At 39.9% G+C, this 11,891-nt stretch overlaps 1 protein-coding gene across 6 annotated transcripts in view; it reads left to right on the plus strand.

Annotated features, from left to right (window-relative positions):
* Nucleotides 1-5,047, plus strand: part of LOC147607291 (uncharacterized) — a 48,472-nt gene extending 43,425 nt beyond the window's left edge. For 3 of the 6 annotated variants that reach the window (XM_086790735.1, XM_086790737.1, XM_086790734.1), the window contains exons 11-16: nt 2,729-2,829; nt 2,950-3,084; nt 3,948-4,044; nt 4,183-4,293; nt 4,371-4,548; nt 4,641-5,047. In XM_086790735.1, coding sequence (XP_086646861.1) covers nt 2,729-2,829; nt 2,950-3,084; nt 3,948-4,044; nt 4,183-4,293; nt 4,371-4,490 — 564 coding nt within the window. In that variant the 3' untranslated portion in view covers nt 4,491-4,548; nt 4,641-5,047. Of the gene's footprint in view, nt 1-2,728; nt 2,830-2,949; nt 3,085-3,947; nt 4,053-4,182; nt 4,294-4,370; nt 4,549-4,640 lie in introns of all 6 variants that reach the window. The other 3 variants (XM_086790741.1, XM_086790740.1, XM_086790736.1) reach the window with 3 other exon arrangements.
* Nucleotides 5,048-11,891: the final 6,844 nt, after the last annotated feature.

Genomic DNA, 11,891 nt, shown 5'->3' on the forward strand with positions numbered 1-11,891 from the left:
CGGTTATGTCCTGACCCTGCCTCTGTTGTGCTGATCACTGTTGAAGTGGTGCTCCCAAAGAAATCAGTAAGTTGTCTCTGCACAAGACCTGTGTGTGCTATTCCTCCACGTATGAGAGTCTCTCTATGCCGGTGTATCTCTAGTAGAAAAAGTCGTAGGCATCTCTGGTCATTGTAGTCTATTACTCTGGCAAGGGGGCTGAACCCCTCTCTGAAAAGGCAATGGAACCTCCCTCTAATCTCATAGTACATAGGGCATCGGCAGATGTAGTGCTCCTCTGTCTTTGGCTCTAGCTGACATATACGCTGTTGTGCCAGTACTCTCTGTGGTCCATATCTACCTGTCTCAATCCTTAGCTAATGAGAGAGAGAGAGAGAGACAGAGAGAGAGAGATGTGACAAAGCCCAAGAGAAAAAGACTGCACAACTCAAATGATGCTCCATATTAATGGAACCACCTAAATACATGCTTTTATAGGAACCACCTAAATACATGCTTTTATAGGCATCAAGCCTTACCTTTTGACCAACTACCTATGAAATACCCAACAAAACCCCCTTTGGAGTGATGCAGGTGATGCTTGACAAACCTTCATTAGTCACAATGATATGGACTCTAAACTGCAATCATGTGATACAAAAGAACACTGATGCCAGCACCCAAACTCTTATGTCAAGCCCAATATAAGAGCTTGACCACTAGATGACAGCCTCTACTTTAGTCTATCAAGACAACCCCCCTTGCTCTAAGCAGGGGTAAAGTGGGAATGATGGAGCATCACAAAAGAAAATGCACACGCACAATAGTTAGTTGAGTTTTTGGGTGACTTCCCTGGCAGAGAACCCATGATTCAAACATAATAGGAAAAAGATAATTTTGGAAGTTAATACTAAAAACTTCTCTGAATGCTTGTTGGTGAGTTATCGTCTCTGTCAACGACATTTCCATGCCAGTGCTGATGCAGATTTTGCTGCGGAAGGCAGTGATGCCCGAATGCAAATGGTTTGACCTTCCACGGCATTGTAGAAGCTCCAAATTCATGTAGAAGGCTCAATTTTGAAAAAACCCCAAATTTCTGCGGATGCAGAGGCTTCAATTTGATGATTTTCTCCATATTTCAGAAAACCCACAAATTTTTTAAAGGTTGTAAAGCCCTGAATTTGTTGACCTAGATGACGTGCACAGAGAGGGTGTCGTGGGCTGAATGCTGGCCCTCTGATGTAGCGTCTTTGTGATGTGTGTTTATGCTTCTACAGGCTGGTTAGACCTGCAGTTTGCTTCATAGCCGCTGTCGACTGCACATAGAGCCCTATGTAGCTTGCGTTAATGATTGAGGGCTGCCTTAGGCAGTGGTATCAACCTTGGATGTGCAAAAATGATGAGAGATGGCTGCATTGCTGTACACGGGACTGCACAATACTTGGACCTTCTTGGACTGTTATGTACCTGATTTGGAGCCCCTTCGGCTATGCATTAGGCTGCTCACAAAGCCGGGTGCGTTTTGCTGCCCTACAGGCCACCCCTGATGTGTGTTCTGCTGCACTGAAGTTGGGCTGCATTTTTGCTCTAGTGGTTGCCTTGATGATGTGCATTAATGGCTGCCCTTTGCTTGCTAATCTGGTCGCCCTCCATATGTAGCTTTTGCCTCCCTTTCTTGCTTAGGCTGAGAGGTACATGCCCCACTAGAATGCTGGTAGGATATGAAAATGCATAGCTCAGATGAGAATACACATAGGGGGCAGGCCTGATGAGAAAACGCCTAGCTTCAGAAAGAAAACACAGCATTGACAGTGATGATGGCGACAACTCTGATGAGAAACGTGCAGAACGCAGCATTGAAGGCGAATGGAGCATAGAGAGAAGGTGGCTCTGATACCATGTTAACATTCATGGTGCTAGGATGGAGCATGTGCAAAGAGAGATTAGGGTTTGTTGGAAGGCTATGGTGGATGGAGGATAGTCATGGTGAATGTGCATGGAGAGAGAGAGAGAGATGTGACAAAGCTCGAGAGAGATTGCACAACTCAAATGATACTCCATATTAATAGAACCACCTAAGTACATGCTTTTATAGGCATTAAGTCTTATCTTTTAACCAAAACCAAGTAAGGGCTGTTCACACCCAAAGAGGATGCTCACACCAATTAACTCCGAAATACCCAACAATAAGGAGCTTGTAAAGCATCATAGGCTCTTCTTTCTTGTCCCAAATCTTTTATGCTAGGCTTTGTCCGAAAAAGCAGTTATATATGTAGCTGCAGGGCAAACTAGGAGTTGATGAGCACACTTTTTTTTTTTCTTGTGGGCTGTGGAGTTGAACGTCAAATCACTCTTACTCGAAACGGGCAATTCATCCTTACCTTCTCTTAGCTTCCTCACAAATTCGCAGGAGAGGGAAGTGCCATTTGACCTTCTCCTAGCCTCCTCACAAATTTGTAGGAGAGGGAAGTGGCAATTGACGAGGAGCTCTGTGGTGTGCGTGATGATCATGAAAGAAAGTATATCAAGATGATACTGTTTTTTTGTGGATCAATGAGCTACACGAGCATAGAGTGGGGCTGGATAATCTAGGAGAACATGCAAGCCTCGGACGTCATCCTTATTTCAAGAGACGCAGGGCAGTGGTATCTAAACAAAGGTTGTCTTAGGTTCACGATATGATACATCTATATGCATTGTTGTTGCTCCTGAGAAGCATCCACTGATCTATTGAGCTGTTGTGTTGCAGAAGAAGAAAAAAAGCGATGATTACTACTCCAAATTACGAAAATGGACAAAAGGCATCAACATCTTTGAGAAAAAGTACTTGCTAGTACCAATACATGACAGGTGGTTGAGTCCAGTAGTATGATTTGGTGGTTCCATAACATCTAGCACTTGAATGCAAACATCATCCCAACCTCTTGAAGGTATGATTGTTGTCTTCTTGTGTGGTTTGTGATCATGCAGTGCTCATTGGAGTTTGGCTATAGTAAGTTTTTCCGTGGAGCAAGGAGACAAAGAATGGCCGGAGCCTTACATACTCCATTTGGACTCCATGAGGGAAGGTCATGTGAGTAAAGACGTCTTCCAAATTCTGAAGAGGTACATACATAAAAGCTCTAGTTGTCCAACTTCTTGTTGTTGGCTCTCTGGTGGCCTTCCAGGGCTAGGAATATACAATTGGAATCTTCATATAGCTTGGAAGCCTCAAAACAAGTACTTGATAATGTGTGGCAATCAAGCTTGTAGCTTACTTTCGTGTGCTTGGTAACATGTGCAAGCTTTTAGCTCACTTTCCCAGTGCTTGATAACATGTGGTAGTCAAGCTTTTAAGTTGCTTTCAAGCATAGTTCGTATCATACTCGTATGATTGGTGAAGCAAGCGTTTGCTAACATATGGTAAAATGTGTATGAAACTGGCCTATCATTCTTGCTCTTTTTTTTAATAAAAAAATTTGAGACTTTTTTGCTGAGAAGGTGACACCATGGCTGGTCTACACCCTGTATAGGTACTAGGCTTGGGCTGCAAAGAACCTGGGCCTCAGCTTGGGCAGTGGGCACTATACTATGAAAAATACCTACACTGGTCCAATGTATTGCACATACTTACTAGTACATACAGTACATAGTATGTATGTATGTACTATGTACTTTCAAGTTTGAAGCCTTGAACTTTCAAGTTTCAACTTCAAGTGTCAAATTGTCAATATTTTTGAGTCTCAACTCCCACATGCATATATAGCCCTAAATTTATGGCCACGTATGAAACTCCACCAGGAGCTGAATCATACTTAGTCATACCTATCATTCTCCCTGACGTATGGCAGTATGAAACGTATGATATGAACTATGCGTTCAAGTGAGTGGACTTGATGGATTGCCTCAAATTCTATGCTACTCTACAATTTGTCTCCCATTCTTCCTTCTCCTCTCTTCATTTCTATTAATGCTTTATTTATTTGCAGCTACTTAAAAGCTGAGTGGATTCACACTAGAGGTATTGATGGTTCTGCCGGAAAATGGGAAAATTTCCTTACAGATAGTTCTTGTAAGCGAGTTGAGGTAATGCGGTAGGTTTGATTGAGTTTTACACTTTCCAGTATTAATTTAGGATTAGTGAAGAAAAATAAGAAGTATGAATTCAAATTACAATATCGGAAGGTAGCAATGGCTCTCTCTTATGTCCCCGTGTTATACAAGGTGCCACTGCAGCAAAATGCTTGGGATTGTGGCCTTTTTTTACTCTTTTTCATGGAGTGCTTTGTGAGGGATGCTCCTCCAGAATTCAAACCCAGCTCACTGGATTCCATGGTAAGCATTGGATTGAACCCTAACTTGGATAGCTTTACCACTGAGTTTGGCTTTCTGCTATTAACTTCTGAAATCAGTTTGGCAGGCATTGGTTCAGACCTCAAGAGGCCTCCAATTTAAGGCTCTCCATAAAACGCCTTCTTGAATGTCTTGTAGAAAAGGCAAATGTTGAGATTTTAATGGAAGACATGGATTGAAAACGTACTTCTCCAGAAGTACTGCGTGTGGAGAAACTAAATAACGACTTTTTTTGAGGTGTTTTGGGTGTACTTGTTTCTGTTTCTGTTTCTGTTTGTGATCTCATGTTTGGCTTCATGGGAGTTAACGGTAATGCCCATGTGTAACAGGGGGAGAGAATTACTCTTGGGCTCACAACTGGTGCCACACGTGTGAGCTCAAAAGCAGTGTGTGGTGTGTGGGTGTTTTCCAACCAACCTCCACCCCAAAGCTGAGCTAGGCGTCCCAGAATTGCCATGAGGCCATGCTTTTCATCCATGCTGGTGAGGCAGTTAAGAGAAACCCATGATGCCATGCTTGTCATCCATGTTGGTGGGGCAGTCAGTGAAACCCTCCTTTACCTTTGCGGAGTCCTATGCAATAAGAACCAAGTGTTGTACATGTGGACCATGAACGCTATATTTTTGGGCACATGACACAGGTTAGTGTCTACATGTGGTGAACCATGTAAGACCCGTGTATAAGAATGTGGCCGAAGGCCGTTTACTAATGCATGGAGGTTCTGCTTTGTTGCAAAGTGTAAGTGTGGATGGTAACCTAGACCTGCCTTGGAACCTGTTTCAAATAAAACTCAGGGCTGTAATCTTAGATACTACTAATGTCTGTCTGACTGACATCTGTTGAGGTGGACCTGTTCTGGATGCAATTCCAAATGGCGGATGTCTTCATGTTGCACTTCTTAACATTACACCACTGAATCCTTGATCCAAAGCTTTCTATGCGTGGTTACTGTATGAATATCCACTGATTGTTATTTCCAGTATGGTTGCTGGTTGGAGTTCCTCCGATTTATCAATATGAGAATCAAATTTTTGTGTGAATGGAAAAGTCTCTCCACTCAAGCCTAGAGGCAGATCTTATGCCACTCCACCTGCTTGTATATAACTGGCATATGCATCCTAGCTCGAGACCCTTTCATAGGATTCCAGAAGTTTTTCTCGCTCTTCAAAAGCCCACGGAGACACAGTTGATGCTCCTGCACCCATGGCATACATAGTTAAAGTAGGTAAATGATTTGGGATTTGAGTTGTTTGACGTCAAGTTCTATGCCATGGGTAGACCAATATGTTAGGGAATTCGAGAGAGAAGCAATCTTGAGAAACGTATTGAAATAAAAGGCTTGAGCTCAAAATCATCAAGTGTTGGCCCTGATCACTGGTAGCACCATGAATGTGCTAACCATCCTCAATCCCCTGCATGTCATATTTACCTTCATCTCTTTAGTAATTCAAGCATTTTTTCATCTCAGTAACTTGTTGTAGAGATACATTGAAGGTGGGAGTAGAGAAAAAGTGTGTATAAGGTGATTTCACTGATGGGATTTGGGTGGAGTGTCCCTTGTTTTTTGCTTTGCTTTTCTATTTTTGAGTTAATTTGTGTGTGGTTTCAAGTTTGTGGTTAGATTTGTTGTTCATGTATGATTTTTTAGCTTTATTTTGTGTGATTTTTGTCAAAACACAGTAAGCTACTTTAGACTATTGGAGGCAAGAGTTGCTCTGGCTTCTTGGGGAGGTGAGCCTTGCTAGGCTAGATGCAGGAGAAAGTATGTACATGATATGTCTTAGTGCCTTTAAGGAGACACTAATCCATATATTGCGTAATTGGTAGCATAAAGCTGGTTAAGGCATTGGTCTTCTTGGATATAGACTCAGGTTCGAACCTTGTTAGTTGCACATGTTGCATGTGATTGATGTGCATCAACAAATTCTATGTTGCATGTGATTGATGTGCATCAACAAATTCTATATGTAATCTCTTTGGACAAAAAAGGTCTTTTTTTTTCATCAAGCACATCAAGAGAGATAGTGGAGGTGGATCTAGAACAACAAAAACAATTACTTAAGTGCAATACAACAACAATAAACACCATCCAAATAAAGTACATTACCAAGAGATATATATTGTTAAAATAGAAAAAGTATGTTGCCAAGAGATAAATTGTTAAAAGAGAAAAAGTTACCTCAAGATAAGAATGCACACTTTCAAATATAAAACTGCACCAAAAGAATCATGTGATTTGAATGACCAAAAGAAGATATCCAGTCAAGTTCGTTGGTGTCCTTAAAATACAACATAACTTGGGTATGACCAAGCACAAATTTGTACAGTCGATGAAAATATCCAAATCACTCTGTTTTCTTTCCCCTCCCTCTCCCAAAGTGGAGATCTGGTTGAGAGGTTGTCATTGTGCTCAACATTTCTAGGAGGTAGGAGAGGATAGAGCAGTCCCATAGGCAATGGAATGAGTGTTCATTTGCTTCATAGCTAGTGGAAATTGAACTCAAGCTCCTCGCCTTTCGACTTCAAGACTCTACAAACTCAACAACCAAACCACAAACTTTTGTGCTCCTCTAGCTGTTGGCTTGGTTAGACATAAAAAACATGTTTCATTTTTCAAATGATTGTTGGCTTCAAAGACATCCTATCCCAATCCACTTAGTGGTTTTCTCTTTGGCATACATCACAAGGTGAATAATTTCAAGAGTTATACATACAAGCTATCTACTATATCTTGCGTAGGAAGCAATGAAGAATGTAAATTTATTAAAGTCAATAAATTTTTTAATTATGATTGAGATCACGACCTAATTATTTGAGAGGAAGAGGGAGTGAGAGAAAGAGAGAGAGATAAGAACATGACACTATTATTCAAAACATACAATAAACCTCAAATGTGATATAAATAATTAAAACAACAAACCTACTATTTTGCACTTGGCTACCTAACCATCCTTGACAAGTCACCTTCTTGCTGTGTAGAGATGTTTGATGTATAGCCCGCATTGAATCATGTATTTCACTCTCCATAATTTCCTGCAGCTTTGCTTCAGTTGTCTCTCCCTCTGTATTTTTTTGACCACCTGTAGTTAAAGGAATAGGGGGTGGAAAGCTTAATCTCCTACCTTGTTTCTTGCGTGGTTGGTTTTTTATAACATACTCTGGACGATGTGATGAGTTATCTTCCTCAAGATTTATAACTGTGGGTTTTCGACGTCGGCTAACAATAATGTTATCACCAAAAAAGTTTGATTGCATACGTGCGTTAGTGTGGCACTCATTGCTTCCTTCATCAATCTACTAGTGCTTGATGGACTTGGAGCTTTTGATGTTTTGGCCTTCTCCACCATCAACTTTGTTATTGTAGGGATTGCTCCGTGATATTTTCCTTACATGAATGCATGCTTCTTTGTGGATTGCAAGAGGGCATTAGCGAGGTATGAAATAGTTGCATCATATAAAGAGATGGTTCCCTTGAAACCCTCTCCTGCTAACCAACTTACATGCTTCGTTTTTGCTAGATTAGTGGTCGGCATGTGCGGCACACAAGCATCGTCGACATCCTACAACAGAAAATTAAGTTAATTGCATCATCCAACCGCATTCTATAACCAGATAGTTAAGTTGATAATTTAGATTCAAAATACAAGCTATTCTTTTCAAGAACCAAGGAAACAATACTTACCCTTACAAGATGTTTCCTCCAATAGGGATATCTAGTATGCCACCAACTAAGCCAACAGTCCATGGCTAGTAAGTTTGCATCAGCAAAATTATCGTTCATCCACCACGATCTAATGTGCATGTATTTTAAAAGTGCCACTTCCTCACTAAACCAATAACACAACGCCACTGACGACATAGTCGCTTGTGCTATTCTTGAAAATTCTCAACTACATATTGTACTGTATGGATGTTCAAGCTTTATTTCCAATGAAAAAGACACGAATGCTCACGAACTTTCAATATATTCTCTGGTCCATTATTATAGATAGTCATAACTTCCCTCTAGTTGGCTCCAGCCTCATCATCCACCATGAAGCCAAAAAAATCTGGCTTGGAGAAGCCTTTTTAGACCACAACATTGTTAATCATCTTCTAGAAAAGCACTTGTGCCATTGTGTCCTCCTCTTTTATTTCACAAGTTGCAATTGTCATGAGCTCTTGCAGGCTGCATGCCAACGTACGGTAATTGAAAAAGTACTAAAATCAAGATATTTTTTTTTTCAAGAACGTAACAAGACCAAACTCTATCTTGGATCATATACATGTGTAGCCATTGTTGTCCATCCTTGCACACGCATGACGTGATCAAATCAAACCCAAGACTTCCTCTCAAATCCCCGTCTCTTGTTTGGTGCATTTCACCAGATCTAAACCCGATGCAGACCCTGTGGTTGACATTTTAAACACACAATATCAATCTGACTCAGACTTCCTCTCAAATCCCCGTCTCCTGTTTGGTGCATACGATTCACCAGATCTAAACCCGATGCAGACCCTGTGGTTGACATTTTAAACACACAATATCCAAAGCTTGCCCAGGGAAGAACTCAAAAGCACATTGTCTCTTCAATTCTACAATACCTGACTCTGCTCCTTGCACTGAAATGTTGATCTTAGAAGCACGCACTATCCTCCTGAATCTACAAGAGAATTGGACCAATTAACAAACTATGTAAACGTTCATTCACAATAATTACCAAATAATTAAAATCAATATGGAAAGAACATTACCTTTGACATTGAATTAGGGGATACATGTGTTCTAATAATAGTGACAACTCCATGTTGCTAAGATTTGATTCATTCTTCGTATGCTTCCTGCCAGTTGCATCCAATACGAGTTGTTTGGTGATATCCATTTGTACCTTCTTTGGACCACTTGTAGCAACCTCTGAAACTGCCTCTTGCACAAGTTCTCTTATCTTTTGCAATGCCTGCCTTGATGTGCCTCTTTGCACCTCATGCATATGTTCCCCTTGATGTATCATCAATCTCAACATATGTGGATCAACAGGCATACAATAGTACACCGTAGGACTACACATTCTTCTATATATAGGTTTGTTCTTTCAATAGAAACAAGCTAGTGATCGGTATCCATCCGTTTGTTAAGCTCAAAGAGAGAAGTTTCTGTGTGAGCTTTCCTATTATGTGAAAAATTATAAATTTCTAATAAATACTCTTATAAATCAAAATTTATTGAAATTAAGCCAAGACAATAAGCTTATCAATCCATCATGTTGTATTCGGTGTTCCATTCATAGTTCTGCTTCCACACAAGGCATAAGCGTACTCAAATAAGCCTCCACAAGAACTCTTTCGTACAACCCCATGAAACTTCACATGACTCTCTATTGGTTTCACTCAACAATGGCCATCATGTGTTTGCTCCATTCCTTGCACTGGAGAGGTTGAAGGATCATGTACATTTGGCAACTCAAAAGTCACATTACCATTATAGATTTGAGAAATCTCTTCTACTTTCTCAATATGTGTGCTTGCTAATAACAATCTACGAAGAACACCAACATGAGATTCCTCAGACAATAAGTATTTGACCATACTCTTCTGAAGTGGTGTACCTGTGGGAGAATCTCCTATTGTAAGGTCAATAATAACTTCTTTTGGGGTGCTTGGTGCAGTGTTGCTTGACTCTCCTGTTATTACTGGAATAACAAGGTATTTTGTTGTTATATCTTTATCAAAGACATATTATGGTTCCTCTCCAGAGCGAGTCTAGTTGACTGGATAGATATAAGATATTCTACATCATCATCTTGTGGTTTGATTGTAAAAACTTTCAATCCAGAGTGAAGAAATAATATTCCATCAAAATCATCAGCTTTAGTAATATAATAACGACCCTGTATAATTTTAACAATAGGATCACTCTCTAAACCTTCCACAAAAATGTGAAAATAAGTGCTCTCCATGGCAAGAAAAGCTCTCAAAAAACCAGCTCAGAAACACATAAGCTCTCAAAAAACCATCTTTGTCAAAGATACAACAAAGTAATGACAACGAATTCAAAGTCCAAACATGAATTCTATACATATTAGAATTTTTTTAATAATTATACTCATTTTATAAAAATGATCATTATAAATAATGTCATTAATATACAAAATCTAAAATTCATTTTCAATAATTATACTATACAATAAATGCATGCATAACTACCTCTCTTATTTAATGATTATTCCATAACTAACTTCTATATAATGATTATTTCATAACTAATTCTTAGATAATGATTATTTCATAACTAACTATCATATAATGATTGCATTACTTTTATATCTCTATCGTGATCCTAATTTAAGTTCTAACCTTTTTATCATCTCTTTTATGATTCCATCCATTTTTATTTTAAAGAGTACATTCTTGTATTGCCTAACAATGCATGGGAGAATTTGAAAAGATTCAAAATGCAACATCATCTGAGCATGTCTATCATCATCATGGTCATTGTCATCATTATAATAATAAAGATCTCTCCTTTAAGTTTAGCCACAATTACAAAGTTATGCTTTACAAAGTCAACTTGTTGAAAGATAGCAAGTGGCAACTTCTCATCACATTAGGAATGATGGAAGAAAATAATGTACTGCATAACCCCTTAAGTACATGTTAAGCTAGCACACACAAGGAAGGTGGACTACAAAGAAGGTGGACTACATGTTAAGTGTGCCCACTAAGGGCGTAGTGGCAGGGCGACGGTCGCGCTTAGTGGGCAAGCCCCACTAAGGGCGGACGTCACTATTACTTACATATAGATGTCTTGAACTTTAGTTTTTTTTAAAGGTTTTGTAGATTCTTTAAATTGATCAAGAGAATGTAAAGGAGGTCCATAGTTGCCACTTGTTTTTTTATCAAGATTCCTACATGATGGCACCATATGGAACGCATGTTATTTGGAAAGGGAGAAGAGAGCGCATTATTTGGGAGGAGAGAGAGAGAGAGAGAGAGAGAGAGAGAGAGAGAGAGAGAGAGAGAGAGAGAGAGAGAGAGAGAGAGAGAGAGAGAGAGAGAGAGAGAGAGCGTTATTTGGGGGGGTGCCCCACTGGAATACATGTTATTTGGACAGGGGGAAGAGAGCGCATTATTTGGGGAGAGAGAGAGAGAGAACATCCAAGTTGTCACCCCTAACAATAAGATCATCTACATATATTGTGATGATCACAATACCCTCTTGCGCACATACAAACAGTGATCTGCATCTGCCATATGAAAACCAATAATGACAAGATACTCATAAATCTTGTCATGCCATGCTTGTGGAGCTTACTTCAGCCCGTACAAAGCTTTATAAAGCTTACATACATACTCTGGGTGTGACTTGTACCCTCAAAACCAGGTGGTTGATCCATATGCACTTCTTCTTGCATGTCGCCATGCAAGAACACATTTTTTACATCAATTTGATGTAAAAACTAGCCTTTAGTTGTAGCCACCACAATCACAACTCTCACAGTTGCCATCTTTGCAACTGGGGAAAATGTCTCCTCATAATCAATCCCATGTGTCTGCGCATATCCTTTGGCTACCAATCTAGCCTTGTACCTGCTTATGCTACC

Source organism: Cibotium barometz, chromosome 55 (genome assembly GCF_041138505.1).
Source record: "Cibotium barometz isolate CiBa-2024 chromosome 55, ASM4113850v1, whole genome shotgun sequence".
Lineage (NCBI taxonomy): Eukaryota > Viridiplantae > Streptophyta > Polypodiopsida > Cyatheales > Cibotiaceae > Cibotium > Cibotium barometz.